The following is a 21,929-nucleotide window of genomic DNA, read 5'->3' as shown; positions in this document are numbered from 1 at the left end:
TTGGATGTACGTAATCAATACAGCTATCTTTGAGTGCTGCCGGCGCAGAAAATATGTGAGAGAGCAATGACGGAGGTACAAGTTGCAGAGTGAATGCATTTTGCCTATATATACATTGTCATGTGGAAGTTTGCTATATCGCAGTATCTCAAAAAGTCGAACTGGATATGGCTTTGTTCACATGCGTCAAATTTTCAGGAAATTCTGAAGCCCAGGGCTGACCCAAAATACTGTCAAGTGTTTGATCCAAGTCTGCATCGTTACTAGACCAATAATGTCCATCCACTTTCGATTGCAATTCGGACCACAGTCTAGCTTGGTTGATTCTGCATGGATCCCGGTCGAGAACCAATTTTTGCGACCACCAAGACTGGAGAATTTCATCCTCATACTGACTGTCGGTACGCATGTCGGAAGGAAGAAAATTAGGCGTAGTAGACGGGTCTGTCAGCCGAGAGCACTGATGAAAGGATCTGACCGAGTTCCGAAGCCTTGCTTGACACCATACGAATGATCTTGCTTCTTCAGCATACTGAGGTCGTAGAGCAGAAGCTATCTGACCTGAGATTGCCAGATTCGCCAAGGCTGTCAAACGCTCTTCATGCATCGTGGCGTTTCGAAAGCTGTCGATGTGAAATTCAATCTGTTGGCCTGGACGCCATCAAGGCATAAATTAACTTGTCCTGAAAGGGAGAAAAAAGGTTACTCACTGATTAGAGGTCGCTGCCTAGCTTGAGATTCAGTCAATACCCCAGTCTCAGTCCATTCTACGGGCTCCATCGACGACAACGCGCCTTCTCCAGGCGGATCCATATCCTGGTTCTCTTCCTCTGCTTGCTGTGGACGCTCAACGTTGGCTTTTGAAGCATTGGTATAGGCATTTCGTCGCCTGAACCATGTTCGATAGGATTTTATATCAAAATGAGTCATTTCAGTTTTTGTGGTTTTTTGCTTTTACGGAAAATAGAATGTTAAAAATCTAAACCATAGAACGAATCAGACAATGATCATATAACTGATGTGTGAGGTAAGTCATTGACTCACAAACAAGTCCAACCTGTCATTACTGAACATGGTTGTTAGCGAAGTTGTTTCACATACCTACCGAGCTTTTCACTAGCTTCTCAACAATTTCATGTTTAGCAAGTGATAAGCATGCACCATTTCGACAATTCAACCTCAGACATACTTCGCTCCTTAGTGCATTTATAACCTTACTACTTCGCCGAAGACCTCCATTGTCTGAGAGAGCTTCGACGAGAAGTGACTCCCAGATCACGCACAGCCTGGCCCACCGTTTGAAGGATACCAGAGGATGTTATCGTCATGTGATTGCTTGAATATGCAAATTTCATCATTGTAACACCCATGTGTGGCAAAAGGAAAAAGGGCTCACCTGCCTTTAGCTTGATTGAGCTTCTCCAAGGTAGAGCATTCCCTGTTTAGCCAGCAAAATCTTAGGATGACAATGGCTTGACTAATATTGGATGCGGACCTCAGATTACCTCAGATAAATAATGAAATCCGGCATACTAAGGCCGTTCATTTTCCCATGTGCTGTATATTGTGCCAAAGTTGGACTTAATGAGAGCTCTTTGCGGGAAAGGTTGATTAAAGAAACCATGAAAGATCAGCTACCGAAAACGATGATTACGACTTGCGACAAGAATCACAGTCATTTGGTTAATCCATCCTTCAAGAGAATTGCGCTATTGTCACCTGCGGTTACAACAACGAAGAACAGCGAAAAAGGCCGCAGTGACGAATTTAATCAGTGTTGGTAGTAGTACATTGACGAAACACAGCGCACGGCCGTTCAAGTCTTCAAATCGGAATCTCATACAGGCGCGGGTAATTGTTACCCTCCATATTAGGCATCTGAGGAGCCATGCGTGCCTAACTAGTACTTGAACGGTGACGAAGCAACGCGCGTTCCGAGGCGGATCCATTCGTGTAAAGGGCTGTATTCTCAATCTGTAGACATCGTTCTTCACCTAATTTACTCATAATGTCTCGCTCTTACGACCGAGGTAAGTAGGAGAGATATGCGTCCAAGGGGGAAACAAGACTACATCTTTCACTGGCGTCCTGTCGAGCTATAAACCTAGAAGCATCGCTGACAATGCTCCTTTAGCTCTTACTGTCTTTTCTCCTGATGGACATGTAAGTTTGTTATGTGTCTGCGATCCCAGAAGGTTCCGCTGATGAAAATTTATAGCTTTTCCAAGTAGAATACGCCCTTGAAGCCGTGCGACGAGGAACATGCGCCGTCAGTTATCTTCAAACTCCCATTGTAAACCTACAACTAACTTCTGGCGATTTTAGGTTGGTGTCCGCGGTAAATCATGTGTGGTCCTTGGCGTGGAGAAGAAATCAACTCTTCAACTTCAAGATCCTCGAACGGTCCGAAAGGTTGCCATGCTCGATGATCATGTTTGCGTGGCTTTTGCAGGTAGGTCGGGCCGTTTTCAAGACTCTGGCTTCATAATGACGGCTGTAGGTCTTACTGCGGACGGTCGTATCTTGATTGACAAGGCGAGAATTGAGTGTCAGTCACACCGATTGACTGTTGAGGACCCCGTCAGCATTGAATACATCACCAAACACATCGCTGGTATTCAACAGGTGCGCTCTTTGCTTTCGTTTCGCATCTTCGTCTGATTAGATTTCGTAGCGATACACTCAATCAGGTGGTGTCCGACCATTTGGTATATCCGCTTTGATTGTCGGGTTTGACCCCCACGACACCATTCCCCGACTATACTCTACCGAACCAAGCGGTATCTATTCTGCCTGGAAAGCTTGTTCTATCGGAAGAGCATCCAAGACTGTCAGGGAATTCTTAGAGAAGAACTATGTGGAGGACCTTGAGAGAGAACAGGCAATCAAATTAACAGTAAAGAGTCTGTTGGAGGTTGTGCAAACTGGTGCGAAGAACATTGAGATTACTGTAATGGAGTCATATGGAGTTGTAAAAGTGAGTATTTATTCATGGCGAACTTAGTTGGACTAAGCTGATATGATGATAGGCCCTTGAGCAATCTGATATCGAAAAAATTGTCGCAGAAATTGACTCTGAGAAGGAAGCTGAAGCCGAACGTAAACGCCAACGTCTGGCTGCCACACAAGCAGGGCAAGCATCTATGGCCATGGGCTCTTCTGCGCCTTCTGGTACACAGACACCGGCTGGCCATCCTCAAGAACATGCTTCAGCCCCAGGGGGTGACAGTGGGGTGCAATAGATGGTTGATGTATATGTAGGCTGGGGAGTATAGCAGAACTATGCATGATGTAGAATATGGATGTCTATTGTGCGGATCGACGAGGTAAGACTGAGTAGGGTCTACGCAAACCAAGACGAGTTATTAAGTCTGCAGGCATGCAGTAGACAGGGTCAATATCGCCTAGATCTGGGTAGCCCAGCAGAGAGAGGCCCGCAACTCCAAAAATAGTATGGAAGACGTCGACCCAATCCCCCGGCCTGTCTCCTATGCCTCCGTCATCAAGATCCTATAAATGTCAACATTTTGATAAATAAATGATGGGCTTTCTTACCTGGGCGCTTAATATGAAGTTAATTAATTTATCCGCGTTAATCCAGTGGATTTTGCCGATTATGGATAATGAAGCAAGACACCACCAAGAATAACATACCTACAATGATCAGTCAGTGTTTCGTTGGTAGAATGGTCCGACTTACGTCCTCGAGCTTCTCAGGTCTCCCGTTAAGACCTCCATTAGGTAGTTGTCTTTCCGACAACCACGCTCCTAACAAATCTCGATCCACAATGTCCAGTCGGTCCAGGATGGTTAGTGCTGCTGTACAGACCCAAACTTGTCCTGAATGACTCTCTGTACCCGGACTAAGTCCAAATCCTCCATCGAAGTTCATGCATTTCCGAATATTTTCGGTGATGCCTTCTATTTGTTCGTCTGTAAGGCTTGAAAGACGACCGAGGAGGGAAAGGCAGGAGAGCAGAATATAAGAAAAACGAGTGTCTGACTCTCCCCATTTATCGCCAGATACGGAGCCGTCGGGATTAACAAGTTTGAGGAGGACTGTACCCGAACTTAGGAATAGCGAGCTGGAAAAGAAATATAAACATACAAGAATTGATACGCTCAATATCCGCCCGATCAAGAGCGTCTTCCATGAGCAAAACTTGGATTCCCGAAAGCGTGGCCAAGATGTGGCCATCATGACCAGGATGGGGTCCAAAGGTACCTGACCGATGTCATTTATATACACCTTTCGACTTGTTGAAATGACCAACATACCAGTCTCATCATCCCAGCAGGACAGCACATACTCAATGACACCTTCTCGGTCAAGCGCTTCTGGCTGCCCTAGCATAAATAAGGCAGTGAGCCCCCAGTAGATTCCGTTAAGTCGAAGATGAGAGGTTATATAGTAGGCCAAGTCCTTTTTCTGTCATTGAAAGAATTGATCAGCATCGCGTGTGGGGAAGTTATGTAAGGATGATTAGCCCCCCACAAGGGTGACACACCTTGTCAAGATCTTGGATATATTTGATATGTAAGGACTTGTTAAGAGGCTGAGAAGTGGTGGCTAGGAACATGATGGCTGAATGATCAGATGTGGGAATGAAGAGGTGTATCAGATGATGGCGCCGAACTGAACGAAGTATATGTTGTCGTTGGTGGTGACGAGCCGAGACAATCAAAAGTGGAGGTTATCCGGTCCACGCTACGTACCAGTATTGCTTTTGTCAACGAAGAGAGAACTTTTCTTTTAATCATAATATTTCTCGGATCAGAATAGACGGTATAACCCAACAATACCAGTACCCATGAGCTCCTTTTGAATCTCTGCGCACTGCTAGAAGTAGCAAGATGCCAGATATATTACCCTTACCTCACCCCACATCCACAACTCTCCGCTCCTCCATCATCCTCCCTAGCCTGGCCCAGATTTTCTCTGAGTTGCTTCAAAATTCTTTGGATGCTGGAGCTACCAAGATCGAATGCTATGTGAACATGGCCAAAGGGAATGAAAGTCTGAGAGTGGAGGATAATGGCACCGGTATCAGCAAGGATGGGCTAGCAAAGATAGGAAAGAGGTTTAGGACGAGTAAAGAAATACATGAGGGAGGATTAGGGCCAGTAGGATCTTATGGATTCCGTGGAGAAGGTAAGTAGAGCTGCATAAAGCCCTAGTGAATATTGAGCATTGTCACAGCCTTAGCATCTATAGCTTCACTTTCCCTCTTAGATATTACTACACGCAGGGCTTCGTTTCCGGTTTATACCAAAATTCTCAAACATTCAAAAACATTATTCGAAGGCCCTAACCCTGATAGACATATTTCAGGAGGTCAAGGTACTACAGTTGTAGTTCGCGAGATCTTTCGTACCATCCCCGTTAGAAGAGAAGAGCTGGCCGCGACAAGTAGCACGCTTTTAATGACCCAATTGAAGAAGGTTGTTGAAACGCTGGCACTAGGAAACACAGGCGTCCGATGGGTATTATGGGAGGAGAGAACTACGACTACCGGAGGCTTGAAGCGAATCGTGGGCATCAATGCGGTAAGTTAACAAATGGACGGCACTTGCTATTCATGACTTACTTTCAACTTAGTCTGATTCTTCATTGGACGTTTTCAAAGCCCTATACGGAAGCGCCCTTGTCCAGAGCGTCCAAAGGATTAGGGTCACAGTTGGGGAAAAGAAAGTGAACGGTTTTATCAGTATATCGGGAGATGTCTCAAAAGTGAGATCCGCTTAGCTTTACAAGCCGGCGCTGACAAAGTGACAGGCTCATCAGCATCTTTGTGAATTCTGTCTTCCCATGATCTTTTGCATTTTTCCGACTGACCGGCCGCAGATGTCAATAACTATCCAATAGATCGCGGAGATGTACATACGGCGATTGCTAAGAAATTCGCCAGTAGCAAATTCGCTAATCTAGCATCTGCTGGTCAACATGACAAGGATGAAGATTATCACCCATGTAAGCATTAAATCCGTTGGCATTATATTTCGCTCATGTTACAGAAGCTGGGCGGCGCTCTCCCAGACGGCTTGAAAGATATCCTATCTATGTACTGAACGTAACTTTGCCGGCCGGCGAATTAGACGTTTCCTATGAGCCTCAGAAAGGTATTCTGGGATACAAGGTTCGTCTGGTTCTTCATCTGTTGAGTGTTCGCTGAATTCTCCTGCGTTAAGGATATTGAGACTTTGAAGACAATGTTGTTGGCTGTTGTAGACGAATTCCTTCGGCGAAATGGATTCGGCCCAGCACACACCCTCTCTTCGACATCAAGCCCTACAAAACGCCCTGAGCCCCATGTTTCTCAGCCCAGTGGCCGACTTACATCTGCACTCACGAAGCCATCGCCTCTGTCACTGTCTTCTTTGCGCACCAATACGCCTGTTCCTCGATCCATGTCACTTGCTCTTCCTTCAAAGCACAGTCCGAAGAGAGTTACTTCCCATTTATCAGAGGAGGTGCCCGATTCCACAAAACGGCGACGATTGATGTCTCCCCAGAAGGCTATCACGCCCCGTATTAGCGAGAGAGGCACTAGAAAATCCAAATGGATCGATGACCTTTTGGATAAATTGGATACTGGTGTTTTTCCTCTATCCCCTCTTACTTCTCGAACAACGGATCATGAACACGGCTTTACAGGCGATGATGCAGCTTCTCTGGCTTGCTGCTCACATGAGCCAACTAATCCGGTGTCATTACCGTCTCCGTTTCCGTTTACTACCGATGTTCGGATCTCCAAATCATCCCTCTCTAATGCAACCGTTCTAGGTCAAGTTGATCGGAAATTCATCGCTGTCGTCCTTCGTACCACTATCAATTTGACGACTTTAGCTTTGATCGATCAACATGCCGCTGATGAGCGGGTAGCAGTGGAGAAAGTTCTTCTTGAACTTTGTAAGGGGTTTGCAAGAGATGATTTGTTGGTGGCGGATCTCACCAAGGCTCGACCGATGATCATTCTCACTCAAGCGGAAGCCCAGATCCTTTCCCAGCCTGGGGTACAACCATTGTTCATGAGATGGGGCGTTCACCTCACCATGCCTCCTGGGCTTTCTCATGGGGAATATGTTCAAGTCAAAGTCGAAGCCGTTCCTTTAAGTCTTTTAAACAGACTGGGTAGAAAGGAAGGTTTAGAAATGACAAGACTTGTAAGAGGTTATTTACCAATCGTGGCGGACCATGCCGGTGAAATAACAGCTCTTGTCGAAAATCTCGAAGGCAAAGCAATGGAAGACAACGAAGGTGGAGACATTGAGGGATATGGGGGAGACTGGGGCAGAGTGATGAGGTTTATGCCCCGTGAGATGCTGGAACTAGCAAATTCAAAAGCATGCCGAGGTATATTTTCATCCATAGTCGACTGCTATCACTCGTGCTGATCGTCCACCCCAATAGGTGCCATCATGTTTGAGGATCGCCTATCGCACGATCAATGTGACCGCCTTATACAGCAGCTGTCGCGGACAAGATTTCCATTTATGTGCGCCCATGGACGACCATCAATGGTACCGCTTGTCATTTTGAACGAACAGAAAGACAAGCCCGACATTAAAGCCAAGCGGAAGATAAACTGGGAGAATCTTCGAAACAAAATGGACCAAGATAATAAGAACGGCGAGAACGATGACGAATAGTTCGGTTACTATAGCTTCAATCCACCGTCATCTGTAGAGCAAGCGAAATCGCTGTATAAATAAATCATTCCTGTTGTATGCATATTATGTGATTATTGTACGTCAAATGATTGATGCTGTTACTGCGCACCCTTGCTCATCCTGGTCAAACCCCTTTCACTGCTTAGTTCTTCTACCCATTGTGGCCAACGCTCTCTCACCCTCACCATTAGCCGATCGATTCCTGCCACATTCCTTCCCCTCTCCCTTTGCTTTCTACCGAATTTGTACAAAAGCCTCACAGTCTCTTTATCAGGCGGTGGTATGGCACCGCTCCCCATTTCTTCCAATACGACATGACCAGCTTCCTCCACTTCCCCACATCTGCACAGACACTCTATCCACCCATCCCATTGTTTCTTCTCCCAAACCAAACCCCATCGTCTTGCCCATCCCCACGATTTGCGCGCCTTTCCAAGCGAATAACTCCAGCCACAGGTGTCCAACATCACATTGATCGCCGCGCCGTAGACTTCTTGCACCGTCTCGCGAGGCTCACGTGCTCGACGCTGGACGAGCTCATCCCATACTTCGAATGCCTCGAAAAAGGCGCCTACGCGGCCATAGGCGTCCATCAGCGCCGTCAGAAGAGGTACATCGGGAGATATAAGAGGATCGAGTTTGACTAATGTGTGAACATCGCGAATGGCCTTCGCAATACCACCAATGTTTTCTTCTGACTCGGCAGTGTTTCCTCTTCGAGCACGGGTGGCAAATTGACCGTACTGTTTGAGCAAGGAAGATAAAATATAAGGAGAAGGAGAGTAACCAGCTCGATCCATGTCTTTCATCATACTAATAAGCAAGTCCGGAGGAGTAAGGGGCGAATGCTTCCAGCTTAGATTCAGGAATGTGGTGAGGATGGCTGAAAAGCCAGCATGATCGATTGCGTTGGGGTTGAGCGCATGGAAATGCGAATAAACATTATAAGCAGATATGTGATCAGGCGAAGCACGCATGAGAAGGACGAGGAGAGAAATTAAGTTGCTAGGGGTGAAATCGAGTGAGAGTGTGCGCATGTCGTCAAGCAACCGGATGACCGAAGCCATAGGCGGAGGCTGGGTGCGAGCACAAGCAATAAGAAGTTTTTCATACACTTCTGCAAAACGCAGGCGGGTATTTTCACTCCCGAGTTCGGCACTGGTGGCAAGAGACATGTACTGATCGTAGATTCGAAGGGCATCGTCAAGTCGGATTTGTTTACGCGATGAGCACAGAGGAATGATAAGGGTTCGGGCGAGCTCAACATCGAGAGTCACACCTCTGCCTTGACATTCTTCGTACAGACGTATGGCCACTTCCAATGCTTCTCGGTGCCTGACATTCTGAAGGTAATGTCTGATCACTTCGGCCCATACCTTTGAACCCGGTTCCGTGCCAGCCATTTGTTCGGCAGCATGGATCGCCGCAATAACGTCCGAGTATAGGACTTTGGACTTTGAGTCGATGAATTGGTTGAGTTGCTCAAGAGCTAGGGCGAGAATGGCGTTCTGTTGGACAGTGAGGCCTGCATCACGCATGCTAAGAACGGCGGTCTGAAGTTTGGAGAGATCATGGACAGCGATGTAATATTGGACTTGAGCATCCCACATACGAGGCCCAACGCCTTCTAAAGTGAAGAAGTCCCACTTTTCCATGATTTGCTTAGCTTTCTCAAGCTCACCACAAGCAATATGCACTTGCATGACTTCGGCCAGGATGTTTTGATCAAGGGTAACACCCTTTTGCTCCATCTCAGCTAGAAGAGGCTCAAGGCGCTTTTTGTTTTGGTTTGGATGAGAGCGAATGATTCGAAGAAGTAGGATGTAGTCTTCCTGATTGGGTGGAGTTGTTTGTCGAAATCGTTGAATAATGATGTCGCTAAGAGCAATATCGGCATCAACTGCAGCCCGCAGCATCAATCTCCAATCCACATCCTTCTGATCCATGGACAGAGCAACCTCTAAAGCTTCTCTGACCATCCCACAATTCACCAGTCCTCGGAGTACCACAAGTCCATGATCTCGCCTCAGTGGATATCCAAATCTGGTGGGGAAATCTTCATACATTCTTCGCAGTAATCGAAGGGCCTTGGGGGTTTTGGTCGTGCTTTCCGCCAATGCCTTCATGGCACTCAGCAGCTGCTCTTCCGACAGGAGGTTGGAAGGGATAGCATCGTTGACAACCGTGCGATACGCCTTGCTCATTGCTTCGAATGACCGCGTTTCAAGAGCATTTACAAAGTCTTCGGCCGCAGCTTCCGGCGTCTGACTTTTACGCGCCCGAGAAAAGAAGGAGGTAAACGGCGAGAGAAGGGAAGTGGTAGAGCTGAGCCGTGTATGATGCATGACATCGTTGCCTGTGATGGAATAAGCCTTGGGAAGGCACACATAACCAGGGACTTACGTATAGGCTCTTGAATAAGCTGCGCCGATGACAGAAGAGGTGTGCGAGCCTTCCGCAGAGCTAAAACTGCATGCCGTCTTTGCAACAAGTTCGCCGGATTACAGCGTGCTCTGAACGGCATTGGTTTTGCGCGTAGTTTTAGGTATGTCAGAGGTGATTTTGGTTACCTCAATGTGCTTCAGCGCCTTCATGTCTGGTTGCTTGTCGTCTTCGTTCGTTCGTCGAGAGATGGTATAAAAATTCCACGTCATGCAATGGTGCTTCTTCTTCGTCGATCGCTCCTCGTCGTCACCGTTATTGCAGCTGCAGCAGTGATCGGTGGGTCAGGAGTCCGCCATCTACCATATACATAGACCATTAGACAGCCCACGCTTTCAGCAACTACCGCAAATCGGCAATGGCTGCGAAGAGTGCCCTCAAGTCTATTAAGGCCCATTTAGGGGAAAAGAACTCCGAGTCCGCTCTCTACGAGGCCACCGAACTCCTCAAGTCCATCGGCCCAGACTCGGCAGAGGCTGATCAGGTGTAGGCCAGTTCATCATAGAAGTATGCTTGGAGCTGACTCTAGCCCTTCAAGTCTGGTCTTCCGAGGGCTCGCCCTCACTCAACTTCAAAGGCTGGACGAAGCGGAAAAGGTGAGTGCAGCGTCTGCATATCACAAGCGACAGACTGATCAAAGGCAACAGTCATATCTTCATGCTTATAAATTGAATCCCAACAATCCTCTGGCATCCGTTGGGCTACGAAGGCTGTACCACAAAGACCAAAGTTGGGAAAAGCTTGCCACTTTCTTAGAGATGCAAGTGCAAACGACGTTTGAGAAGTAGGTAAACCTTTGCGACACGCGTCTAGTTCTGACAGTCGTCACAGACAGGATGACGAAAAGCTTGCAGAGGTTCTTAAAGAATTGCTAGAAGTCAGAGAGCAACATGGGCCCGAGGAGAAGGTGCAGACGGATCTTTCCATTTGTGCAGATCACTGCTTACAACCACGTAGCTTTATCGGACTCTTGATCTTCTTCTCCCGTCATCGCCTGTGGCAGGGCTTTTGCAATCAGTGACGCCACCCCAAGGGACCTACATTCCTCTAGCCATCCCTGTCTATCCTGCAACATCTGACATCCTACCCGCTCTTCCTTCCCCCCTTCCTCACCCTGTCCACCTTGTTGGATCTCTTTCTCTGGTATTGGTATCCTTGATCCGTTCGGAAATTGAGCTTAAAAATAAGATCGATGCACGGGTTGATAATGAGCGCAAGCGCCTGGGTGCTGGAACAGAGAAGGATGTCAGGAAGAAAGTCGATAGAGAAATACTTGGAACAGAAGGCATGAGGCTGGTCGATCTCTGGAAAGAGGTTGCAGGTCATCCACAAGTGGAAGAGGAAGTTCGAAGAGAGGTTGAAGTTCGGGAGTTCGAATTTTGGAAGAGGCTCGTCGCTGCTCTTCCGTATGTCATTCCTCATTGATGGAGTAATATAGACTCATATCTTGTGCAGTATCGAAAACAAAATAGCTTCCAAAGAGTCAGCCGGCAAAGTCTCACAAGCGGAGATGCCGGTCAACGCCTCCAATGAACTTGTTGAACCGGCGCTCTTCAAAGCCAAACAATATGTAGCTCCGAGTCGCACAGAGGCTCTTTCTCATGTCAACGCTCTCGCCAATGGCTTCGTCCTACTCGATATCTCGGTCAAAGGCGCCGAGGAGGGCTGGCGATGGGTGTTAGAGGGCAAAGACGAGCCTACTTTGTGTACGTGTTTCCACTATCATGTATTAAACTGCACTAATCGTTCTTTAGTCTATGATATTGATTTGCTTCACAAGTATCTTGAGGCTTTCCCCAACTCTCCTATGGCATGCTTTATAGAAGAATATTGCCGGTGGTTCAAACGTCCTTTGCCGGAAACCGAGGAAGATGCTTCAAAGCCAGAAATACATGAGAAAGACGAGAAGATTGAGGATCCTGGAAAGCACCGGAAGAGTCACAAGGGTGGGCGAGGTGCTTTAGCAAAGAGACAATCTCGTCGAGCCCATCTGCGGGAAATGCATGTGTCAGAGGATGTTGAAAAGGAGGAAAGAGAGGAGTTGTTCTCGTCGATGACTGTTAGTCTCCATTCTGTGTAATTCAAGCACTAACGTGAATTTCAGAAACTTGTCGACCAACTTCCGATGTCCATTTTTGCCCATAGAGTGATGGCGAGGATCGCTCTTGAAGATGAAGATTGGTCCAGCGCGATAAGCTTTGCCGAGAGGGCCCGCAAGCTTCTTACCGGGTTGGAAGCTGAGAGAAGTATCACTCTTTCCAAGTAAGTACATGATTAACTAATGTTCTATGCCATTAACACAGTCTTTAGCATTCGCGCAGATCTTGACACAGTTCTGGGTGTAGCCCTCGTTCCTCATTACCCCCCCAAGCACCATGCTCGTGCAGCGCGCATTCTTGAGACAGTGCTGAAAATCCACCCGACCAACAATGAAGCCCGTTTTGCCCGTGCTCAAATTTACGAGACTGCCGGACAGTGGTCTGATGCTCGTCAGCATTTCGAAAAAATCGTCCAAAATGGCGGGAGCGAGAAGGAGAGATTGGATTCAAAGGAAGAAGTCGGCTGGTGTTTGGCCAACGAAGGAAAGCTTGAGGAAGGAAGAGATATATTGGAGGAGGTCATAGAAGTCAGAGACACCAAAGCGGAGAAAGAGAAAGAGGCAGAAGCAAGGGAGAGGGGGAGGACTTGGTGGAGATTGGGAAGGACTGAGTGGATGATCGGAGGTAAGTCCAGAGGTCCTCGAAAGACTTTATTCCAACAGGGCTTATAAGCTAATTGCCTTTTAGATGAGGAAAGTAAGCGGCATGCCGAAGAATGGTTTATGGCATCTATGCGTGCATACCCAGACTTTGCGGCGTCTTACACTTCCCTTGGTGTCTGTTACTCGTTTGCAACTCCTCCCGATAACGAGCGTGCCCTCAAATGCTTTCAACGGGCTTTCGAACTTGACGCCACAGAAGCTGATGCCGCTTATCGACTGGCAAATGGATACGCCGATGAAGACGAGTGGGCAAGGGTGAGGACGATCGCCGTGCGTGTGATGGAAGGCGAAGGGGGTTTGGAGGGTGTGGCGGGCGGGGAAGTATTGAACCCTAAAGGAAGATTTGCTCCGCAGAATGGTTGGGCTTGGAAAGCACTCGGCTCTTCCGAGATGCATTATAAAAAATATTCTGAGGCCGCCGCCGCCTATCAGATCGCTCTTCGCGCCGATGATCAGGATGTATCCACGTGGATCATGTTAGGTGAGAATTATGTCAAATGTGGGCGACACATGGCAGGACTCAAGACATTTGACCATGCCCTAACCCTCGATCCGAACAACTGGCGCGCTCTTTACGATATCGGTCAAACTCAAAGCCAGCTCGGCGCTTTCGATAAAGCCATTGAAGCTTATCAGAAAGTCTTGGAAATCACCCAGGATGAGGATGTTGGTGTGATTGCGGCTTTGGCGGAGGCGAACCTTTCTCTCGGACGACAGACCGGAGCGGGAGGTTTTAGAGAAAGGTCGAGAAGAGCATGTCATCGAGCGATCGAGTTGGCTATGAAGGTGCTCAAGTCAGCTAAGGCCCACAAGGCATGGGGATGGAAGCTTATTGGTGACGCTACCTATGAGCTAAGCGGACAAGAATCGAATATTGAGGAGGCGCAGGATTCGTTTACGGTTGTACAGCCCGTGCTGACTTTCCTTGTCGAGGATGACACCGATCGTCGGTCAGCAGCACCAGGTGTGGGCCATGCAGCAAATCTCCTTCAAGATGTTGTCTCCACTACCACTAGTCTGCGGGCTTCGATCTTCGCTTTCGCGTATCGTGCCCATATTCTCAAGAACGAACCCCGTGTTATCGATCCAGCATTGTATGACTATGCCAGCGCCTTGCATACATTGGCTGGCAAACTTATCGACAGCGAGGAGAGGACGCAATGTCTTAAGACCGCGATCAGCGCTGTAAGGGCAGCCTTAGATAGGAACGCAGGTGACGAGAGGCTTTGGAATGCCTTGGGTGTGATTTGTGCGACTGCTGGTCCACAAGTTGCTCAACACGCTTTTGTAGTATCGCTCGAGCTCTACAGCAAGGATCCAGTCGTTTGGGTCAACTTGGGATACCTGTATCTGCACTTGGATGATCTCGATCTCGCCAATCAATGTTTCCTCAAGGCTCAAATCATTGACCCTGATTCTGCGAGGGCTTGGTATGGACAGGGCCTATTGGCTGACCGTCATGGTGATAAAGAACATGCCAAGGCGCTCTTTTCGCATTCCGTGACACTCTCAGCGCAGTCCCTTCTAGAGGCAGACCTTGCTCTTGCAGCGGCAACTTTCGCGCAGTTCTTCCGCCCTAACGCTTCTGTTGACTCTAGCCTTCTTCACCAACCCGCCTTTGCTCTCAAGCATTACTGTCATCAGCGCCCGAGCGATTCCACTGCTGCCCATCTCTATGCTCTCATATGCGAGCGATTGGGTCTTGTTGAGGAAGCCGCATTGTCACTTGAAAATGCTGCTACTGTGTTGGAAGAGGAATTTGAGCGAGTCGAATCTAGGGAAATTGAAACCCTTTATTCTGTTGCACTTTGCAACCTTGGCCGAGTTCGTTTTTCTGCTGGCGAGTACTTAGAGTCTCTTGATGCACTCAACAACTGCTGGGAACTCATTGCGTCTTCATCTGAACCGAGTGCGGTTTCTCTAAAGCCGCAATGCAGGCTTCTCCAAGGTTTGGCATTCTACTGGCTTGGACGGATTGATGAGAGCTTGGAGGCATTCCAAGCAAGTTTAGACGAAGCGACCCAGAATCAGGACTACGAAGTCAAGGAGAAGGTGGCAGTGCTCCTGAGTAGAACGCTGTGGGGATTGGGAGGGAATGATGCCAAGGAGACAGCAAAAAATAACCTCATGGAATGGTATGTAACTGCTGGTCTGAACATAGTGAAATCGATATACTCATCTCGTTACTACAGTTTATCTCGAGAAAGACCATCCCTTGAAGTCATCTCTACTCTGGCGGCCATTGCGCTCGTGTCTTCCGACGAGGATCTTACTAGTGCTGCTGTCTCCGAACTCCTCACTCGACCTATCACAGAAAGAGCAAAAGATCCTTCGGGGCAGGCCAACTTCGTGCTCTATCTACATGCTATCTCTGAGGGTCGAGAGGAAGACGCCCATAAGGCATTACAGTCCGCTTCTCAGGCCGCACCAACATCTCTAAGCGTACGGAATCGCCTTGCAGAAGCCCTCATCAAAGCTGGCAAATCGAAGGAAGCGCTTGGTGTCCTCACTGTCAAAAATATTCAGGAAGGAACTGCTGAAGTTAAAGCTAAGGAGGAAAGATTGCTTGGCATAGGAGAATTGATGGAAGGAGATGCGAAAGGGATGAAAAAAATAGTAAGGAGCGTGATGCTTGCACCCTGGGAAGATGAGAGCTGGCAGGCTTTGGCGTGGGGAAAGAAAGTGGTTGAAGAAGCGGGCCCGATGGAGGCAAAAGGTAACGTCGCGACTAAATTGGAGCTTACAGAATGATCGAGCAGATGATATGTGATGCAGAAAGCAGCAAATGATTTCTACAATGCATTGCATTCATATATACGTCACAACACTCCCATTGTCGCTTCGTGCTCGGCGAGAGGTTATAGATTTTAGAGTAACACCACTACACGTTAATCGGAGCTATACAGACAGCCATTTTCCAGTTACTCACCGCCATGACGACATGAATAATCCATTCCCACCATCATGTTTGCACCCATGCATCTCGCACTTTCAACAACTTGATATCTGTCACTTGTGTCCTGTCAAGTATATCATCAAACCCCAACATGCTGCGGCAGATAGATGATGATGATCTCACAAGATGTGCTGACGACGAGGACGGATAATAGAAGAGCGAGATAAAAGGAGATAAGCCTTTATTAGCTCCCTGAATGCTTGATGATGAGTTGACGATTATCAAATAGTCTTGAAATTTGAGGGTTATATGGGTACTGAATTCTTCCCTGTTGCTGGCAATCTTGCCGCAGAGATAAGGTGTTTTCTCAATAGGCACATCAAGTGTACATAATCGACAGGCCATACGCATGGCATGCATTTCATCAGCGGTCAGCAAGCAGCAATTAAATAAATGATAAGGAGCCGGACCAGATCCTGGAGCCACCAGGAACCGATGCACACTATTCCTGCGCTGTGTTCGTATATTAATTAAGAGGATGATATAAAATGTTTAGCAGCATCCTTGCGCTTCTTCATGCGTGGGTCTCATATGGGTCTGAATGAAGGAAGTAACTATGTAAACAAGGAGACTTGCAGAGATAGTGACCTAACGCGAACGGTAAACGAGAAGAAGAGGAAGGTCAGCTACGTTGTTAATGAATAAGCTTTCCATAGCCATCCATGGCTCAAATGTGATCGTCTAGGATTTGAGATCCGGAAGACAAATCCTAATAAGAAGAAGGTTGTTTCGGAATTTGCCAAGATATCTGGATCTCAACTTCGTTGTACGATGGGTCGATGGCAGGTACGTAGTAGTGATGTGGGCAGAAAGAACGAAGTAATTAATAGTCACTCTTGCCCGCCGGCCCGACGCTATTTCGCCCACGGCAAAAGTAACTTCTGCGAACCGCTTCTTATATAGTAGGCGAAAGTTCTCAGCAGCAGATACGGAAGGGCGGCGAAAAGTTTGCCCTTCTTTTAAAAAGGTTCGGGATCTGTTCCGTTCATATTATTTATTTGTTTTTTCTCTCCTTTTTTGTTTTTTCGGCAATCGTTATCGGCTATTATGTCCGGCCTGCCATTTGTCGCCCACAACCTGTAACGGCGAACAACTCGCTGTGCTTTCACATGCACACTCTGTATCTATTCCCCGATTGTCTTTCAAGATCATCAGTTAAGGTTTTTTAACGCCGCTGCACGCGAGGCGTACTTGAAATGGTGGTACCAAGGTATGCGGCAGCGTATAATTGAGACTTGCCGCAAGTTATGGTTACGCTTGTCGGCTGCTGTCCTCGTACCATCATTTTGGCGATGGACAACAACGCAACAAAAAAACAGGGCATCCAGGCAAGAGGAATTCTTGACGCTTACCACATAGCGCAAAGTTGACAGCGAGGCAACGGACTCACATGTATGAGAATTAGGAACTATAAATAGTAACCTATCATGCCACCCAGGCCCCCTCCCTTCGTCGTCCACTTTTACTCAACATATTGTAGAATCGTCTTTAACATCACACGTTGCCCTGGATCCTAGTGTACCGCCATCATACTATCATGTGGTCCAAAATACTAACGACCGCCTTGCTGGTTTTCGCTCTGGGTTCAGTCGTTGGAGCCGCTAGAGACCCCCTTGGTCTTCGTGGTCGAAGACCTGCTGTTCTTGCGGCAAAGAAAGAGGCTAAAAGGGAGGCCCTCGCTGGAGAAATGTTGAGAATGGAGGAAAGCCGTGCATTGGTGGAGAAGCATCGAGAAAAGAAGTTTTACAACAACAAAACCTCCGGTATGTAGCTCCTCCTCTGCTGACTACCAAGTCCTTATAGTCTAATTCAGAATTCTTCGTCTACTCACTTCCTGATGTCCCGTGCGAGCTCGGTGAGACCTATAGCGGCCTCATACCTATCGATCACCGCAACCAGTCCGAAGCTCTTTTTTTTGTTTTCCAGCCGAAATTGGGAAAAGCCTCCAATGATCTTACAATTTGGCTCAACGGTGGTCCCGGATGTAGTTCTCTAGAGGGTTGGTTCCAAGAGAACGGTTTATGGACTTGGAAACCTGGAACATATGCGCCTGTTGTGAATCCCTACTCATGGGTAAATTTAACTAACATGCTCTGGTGAGTCTTTTTCACCAACTCAGTTCAATGCCAGCCTTATTTGTGGTGTAGGGTAGAGCAACCTATTGGCACTGGGTTTTCAATCGGTACGCCTAAGGCTAAGACCGAAGAAGAGATTGCATTGGATTTTATCAAATGGTTCAAGAACTTCCAGAATCTCTTTGGAATCAAAAACTATAAAATTTACGTCACTGGAGAATCATATGCAGGTCGCTATGTACCTTATATCAGCGCAGCAATGTTAGACGCGAAAGACAAAACATATTATAATCTTTGTGGTAAGTGGTAATGCATTTCCAGCATAGCATTGTATTGAATCAAATAGGGGCCCTTATGTACGACCCTACTATCGGTGAAACCATCACTGTACAAGAAATGATCCCTACCTATCCTTTCGTCGAAGCCAATTCCAATCTTTTCAGTTTTAACAAGACTATCATGGCTGAACTCAAAGATATCCATGAGAGCTGCGGCTATAAGGAGTATATCGACAGGTACCTCAAGTTTCCTCCGACTGAAAACCAGCCCCCACTCTTTTTTAACTACAGTGATCCCAAGAACATAACATGTGCCATCCTCGATATGGTGAATGAACTGGCCTTCCATGTCAACCCTTGTTTCAATATTTACGGGGTTGTGAGCTGAAATAACTGATTGCCTTTTGGGTCTTGTCACTAATTGTATTCGTACACAGAACCTCATGTGTCCGTTCCTGTGGGATGTCCTCGGTATGCCTACTCAGCTCAACTATGCACCTGGTGGTGTCTACTTCAACAGATCCGACGTTAAAGCTGCTATGCACGCACCCCAGCATATTGACTGGGCCGGTTGTGCAGCCATCCCTGTCTTTGTTGGGGGTGAAGATGGGCCTCAAGGTAACGGAGACTTGTCACGGGATCCTATTCAGGAGGTCTTGCCTAAGGTTATTGAGGCTACGAATAGGGTTTTAGTCAGCAATGGTGACTTAGGTAAGTTTTACTGCTCAAATAAACCCCACATACTTCTGAATTTCGTTCTAGATATGGTTATCATTACCAATGGCACCCTTCTTGCCATACAGAATATGACTTGGAATGGGAAGCTTGGTTTCCAGTCTGCCCCCTCGGAATACATTTTTATCGATATCGACGACACTGAGTGGCCACCTGTCTTTGACAGCAACGGCTTCGACGGATACCCCGGTACTCAGGGCGTGATGGGCATTCAGGTGAGTCCCTACTACATGCTCTGATACAACAAAATACTGACATATCAGTCTAGCACTACGAGCGAGGCCTTATGTGGGCTGAAACTTTTCAATCAGGCCACATGCAACCTCAGTACCAACCACGATCTACTTATAGGCACCTGCAGTGGCTCCTTGGCCATATAGACAAACTCTAAGGATCTCTTTTATCCTCCTGGTCATTGATGGATTAGTGTTTCTAAGCTGCAATGAAGTTCATTTTGAAATCTTAGAACAATCATTATTGGATGAAGGCAAGGAGGATTGTGTGAGTAGTTCTACCCTCCATTGTGTATGGCGAATATTTCTGTTTCTTGTTATAATGTTTCCTTGTCATGACAACCGGCGATGATGGATATCTCATCCGACATGTGGCATACTACTGCAAACTTCCTGTCGAAGCTCGTAGTTCTTATCTCCAGCGGATCTTTCGTTTCCTGCCAACCCCCATCAACATAAAAACACAGCACTAAGTACAACTGTAGTGTGGGGAACGGCAACAACGAAACGGACGTCGGAGGAAGACGAAAGAGCAGTAAAGTGCATAGTCAGTTCGTGAGTGCATTCGTTGTTGCAGGTGTGATCTGCCATTCTAAGTTTAAGCTCCACGAATTCAATACGATGTTGGTTGAGGGGAGTCAATTCTTGCAGATCGGTCCAGATCCGTTCAGATTCTGTTCAGACAGCCAATATCAGGCTCATTTCAGGCTCAGTTTTGGGATCGGGGTCGAGACGCTGTAGCGTAAAACCCCAGTCTCCCACGGACATCCATCCATTAGGTTCCGTCGGCCACCACCCATGAGATATCCAAGGCTGATGACGGACTTTACGACGGTAAAGGCTGCTAGGGAATATAGCCTCCCAAAGCTTTGGCTGTGGTGGTCATAGTACATACGATGGAAATACCCCATGTATCTGGTGATAGTTTAGTATAGTGTCAACAATTAGTTAAGCTCGGGTCCCATGTCGAGCACGCTGGTGTTGCTGATACAGTCCTGCTGTATTTGCGCTATAAAGCGTTTGCCTATAAGGCGCATATACGAAGATAGATTATATCTAAGGAGAACCCCACAGATAGCTAGCCTAGGGTGGACTAAGTACCTATAGTGGACTTCTAAGTAAAAGAAATTAAAAGTAATAAAGTATCCCATTTCAACAACGACTCTACATTGCACACGCTCCTTGATTCATGCGGTCACCTCCGTCACGTCGATAATTAAGTGAGTGCTCGAAATGATGTGACATGGCCGTAGGGCCATTGCATTACAACGCGCCAAACACGATCTGAACGAGCGTTGGACGTCTGAACAGAACAATCCCAACAACATGCATCTGCTCTTTTCGTCATTTTGCTAGTCTTCTACAATAACTTTCTCTACCAATTTTGGATACAATGCAACCCTCCCAGCCCGCGCAATCTTCCTCTTCGAAGCGCCACTCTTCGGCTGAGCCATCTCAGACTCAGACCGGAGCGTCTGCGGCTGTACCGCTCGAACCGACCACCAATGCCTCTAAGCGCTCAAAGAAGAATCCTGCGGTATCAGCCGGTCAGGCGACAGATGGAACTCCACCAGCGGAAGAGAACTGGTGGACCGATCGAAAAATTGACTGGGAAAAGGACTGCGGAGGGGAAGACCAACAGTCGAGTTTTGCTTATTTCAAAGATTGGATTCCCGCTGGAATTAGCTATATGTCTGGTACCGTGGGGGGCTATACGTTGGAGAGAGGAGCAAAGGAATTCCAAAGATTCTTGTACGAGAAGAAAGGGCCGATCAAGCGTTCTGTTAAGAGCATTGAAGCCAAGGTGAGTTGCCCTTCAACAGTCTATCACTAAGTTCCATCTCTATCCATCCCCCATGCTCAACGAATCAATGTTCACCAATATTCACATAGTGTAACTCTATGAGAAAGGGTTGGAAAACTGCCTATAACCTTACTCAGCAAATGGAGCTGGAGCTGGAGACGGAGACATCATCACAATCCATACACCGACAGGCGATGCGGATATTCCCTATGATAGTCTCGCTGGTAAGTTTACTCACAGAAGCCAAATCATATCAAACCATGACATGACGGCCGGCAATTATCTTTAGATCACTGAGAATGCTACTGTCCCGATTACAACTTCTGAAACGAGATTTTCCAAAGCCGACAAGGCGCAAGACCTTTGTTTAGGAAGAGTACCGATGACGACAGCAACCCCTCTCTAAACCGCATGAGCGAGCACGTCTCATGTCCTCATAAAGAAACGACCTCTGAGAACGCTCCTCTGGAAGAGCCTCGCTCGGTGGACGAGGGGACCAGCGAAGATCGACAATGTCAATCAAGAAATATTCATGGCGATAATGATAATGATGATCTTCAGGAAGAAGGGAATCCTTGTCATGAGGAAGATGGAGGGAATTAAGTTCACGGCATCCTCTCCTTGAAAAATCAATCCGAAGGCGGATCGGTCACCGTAAATGCGTCCTGTTTACTTTATTTTTATGTCTGCTAACATTTCTGTAGCCCGCCGGCCTCATGGACAGACTGCTTCGGAGATGAGCGAGGAGGGTCGGAAGGTGTTTGAGGAGGATGTGAAGTTGCGTCGGGAGGCGGCGCAGCGGGACAGGGATAGGGAAGTGCGGGAAATGACGCGAGCGGAGAGGGAGGAAGGGCACTGGGCAAGGGAGGCCGTTTATTTTGAAAAACAAAACGACCTTTCCGAGGCCCAAAAAGTGTATTACGAGAGGAAAACAGAAAATGACGAGGCAGAAACCGCTGCAAGGATCGCATATG

General features: G+C 47.4%; 8 protein-coding genes and 2 non-coding genes; 5 read left to right on the top strand and 5 right to left on the bottom strand.

Annotated features, from left to right (window-relative positions):
• Nucleotides 1–76: 76 nt before the first annotated feature.
• On the bottom strand, nucleotides 77–1,784 carry CNAG_01034 (hypothetical protein). XM_012193881.1 has 7 exons: nucleotides 1,674–1,784; nucleotides 1,506–1,593; nucleotides 1,397–1,438; nucleotides 1,190–1,335; nucleotides 1,045–1,120; nucleotides 711–979; nucleotides 77–651 (listed from the first exon to the last, which is right to left on the bottom strand). The coding sequence occupies exons 6-7, from the start codon at nucleotides 928–930 to the stop codon at nucleotides 149–151; spliced, it is 723 nt and encodes a 240-aa protein (XP_012049271.1). The 5' UTR covers nucleotides 931–979; nucleotides 1,045–1,120; nucleotides 1,190–1,335; nucleotides 1,397–1,438; nucleotides 1,506–1,593; nucleotides 1,674–1,784; the 3' UTR covers nucleotides 77–148.
• Nucleotides 1,785–1,967: 183 nt separating this feature from the next.
• Nucleotides 1,968–3,403, top strand: CNAG_01035 (20S proteasome subunit alpha 4). XM_012193882.1 has 7 exons: nucleotides 1,968–2,030; nucleotides 2,135–2,163; nucleotides 2,219–2,269; nucleotides 2,326–2,452; nucleotides 2,501–2,625; nucleotides 2,675–2,977; nucleotides 3,030–3,403. The coding sequence occupies exons 1-7, from the start codon at nucleotides 2,009–2,011 to the stop codon at nucleotides 3,240–3,242; spliced, it is 870 nt and encodes a 289-aa protein (XP_012049272.1). The 5' UTR covers nucleotides 1,968–2,008; the 3' UTR covers nucleotides 3,243–3,403.
• CNAG_01036 (geranylgeranyl transferase type-2 subunit beta) lies at nucleotides 3,263–4,658 on the bottom strand. XM_012193883.1 has 6 exons: nucleotides 4,509–4,658; nucleotides 4,279–4,429; nucleotides 4,109–4,225; nucleotides 3,701–4,059; nucleotides 3,556–3,654; nucleotides 3,263–3,510 (listed from the first exon to the last, which is right to left on the bottom strand). The coding sequence occupies exons 1-6, from the start codon at nucleotides 4,578–4,580 to the stop codon at nucleotides 3,307–3,309; spliced, it is 1,002 nt and encodes a 333-aa protein (XP_012049273.1). The 5' UTR covers nucleotides 4,581–4,658; the 3' UTR covers nucleotides 3,263–3,306.
• Nucleotides 4,659–4,747: 89 nt separating this feature from the next.
• CNAG_01037 (DNA mismatch repair protein MLH3) lies at nucleotides 4,748–8,678 on the top strand. XM_012193884.1 has 9 exons: nucleotides 4,748–5,152; nucleotides 5,201–5,547; nucleotides 5,600–5,731; nucleotides 5,777–5,792; nucleotides 5,846–5,971; nucleotides 6,019–6,137; nucleotides 6,190–7,354; nucleotides 7,412–7,747; nucleotides 7,818–8,678. Exons 1-8 carry the CDS (start codon nucleotides 4,855–4,857, stop codon nucleotides 7,648–7,650), a joined length of 2,442 nt encoding a protein of 813 aa, XP_012049274.1. The 5' UTR covers nucleotides 4,748–4,854; the 3' UTR covers nucleotides 7,651–7,747; nucleotides 7,818–8,678.
• On the bottom strand, nucleotides 7,702–10,260 carry CNAG_01038 (hypothetical protein). XM_012193885.1 has 2 exons: nucleotides 10,075–10,260; nucleotides 7,702–10,027 (listed from the first exon to the last, which is right to left on the bottom strand). The coding sequence occupies exons 1-2, from the start codon at nucleotides 10,193–10,195 to the stop codon at nucleotides 7,770–7,772; spliced, it is 2,379 nt and encodes a 792-aa protein (XP_012049275.1). The 5' UTR covers nucleotides 10,196–10,260; the 3' UTR covers nucleotides 7,702–7,769.
• A 106-nt stretch (nucleotides 10,261–10,366) lies between these two features.
• CNAG_01039 (superkiller protein 3) lies at nucleotides 10,367–16,207 on the top strand. XM_012193886.1 has 11 exons: nucleotides 10,367–10,599; nucleotides 10,652–10,709; nucleotides 10,761–10,897; nucleotides 10,945–11,020; nucleotides 11,071–11,519; nucleotides 11,569–11,819; nucleotides 11,868–12,172; nucleotides 12,218–12,375; nucleotides 12,424–12,836; nucleotides 12,900–15,009; nucleotides 15,067–16,207. The coding sequence occupies exons 1-11, from the start codon at nucleotides 10,472–10,474 to the stop codon at nucleotides 15,623–15,625; spliced, it is 4,644 nt and encodes a 1,547-aa protein (XP_012049276.1). The 5' UTR covers nucleotides 10,367–10,471; the 3' UTR covers nucleotides 15,626–16,207.
• CNAG_12485 lies at nucleotides 16,198–16,742 on the bottom strand. Its single transcript, XR_001045789.1, has one exon. It is a non-coding gene; the product is annotated as a hypothetical RNA (non-coding RNA).
• Nucleotides 16,743–16,943: 201 nt separating this feature from the next.
• On the top strand, nucleotides 16,944–19,613 carry CNAG_01040 (carboxypeptidase D). XM_012193887.1 has 7 exons: nucleotides 16,944–17,593; nucleotides 17,644–17,926; nucleotides 17,978–18,204; nucleotides 18,252–18,562; nucleotides 18,621–18,894; nucleotides 18,946–19,133; nucleotides 19,187–19,613. The coding sequence occupies exons 1-7, from the start codon at nucleotides 17,368–17,370 to the stop codon at nucleotides 19,307–19,309; spliced, it is 1,632 nt and encodes a 543-aa protein (XP_012049277.1). The 5' UTR covers nucleotides 16,944–17,367; the 3' UTR covers nucleotides 19,310–19,613.
• On the bottom strand, nucleotides 19,502–20,212 carry CNAG_12484. XR_001045788.1 has 1 exon: nucleotides 19,502–20,212. It is a non-coding gene; the product is annotated as a hypothetical RNA (non-coding RNA).
• A 241-nt stretch (nucleotides 20,213–20,453) lies between these two features.
• CNAG_01041 (hypothetical protein) lies at nucleotides 20,454–21,831 on the top strand. The gene is made up of 4 exons (XM_012193696.1): nucleotides 20,454–20,955; nucleotides 21,045–21,179; nucleotides 21,245–21,609; nucleotides 21,660–21,831. The coding sequence occupies exons 1-3, from the start codon at nucleotides 20,545–20,547 to the stop codon at nucleotides 21,359–21,361; spliced, it is 663 nt and encodes a 220-aa protein (XP_012049086.1). The 5' UTR covers nucleotides 20,454–20,544; the 3' UTR covers nucleotides 21,362–21,609; nucleotides 21,660–21,831.
• Nucleotides 21,832–21,929: the final 98 nt, after the last annotated feature.

The sequence above is a fragment of the Cryptococcus neoformans genome, chromosome 5 (genome assembly GCF_000149245.1).
Source record: "Cryptococcus neoformans var. grubii H99 chromosome 5, complete sequence".
Taxonomy (NCBI): Eukaryota; Fungi; Basidiomycota; class Tremellomycetes; order Tremellales; family Cryptococcaceae; genus Cryptococcus; species Cryptococcus neoformans.
This window is presented reverse-complemented; position numbering and strand designations above follow the sequence as displayed.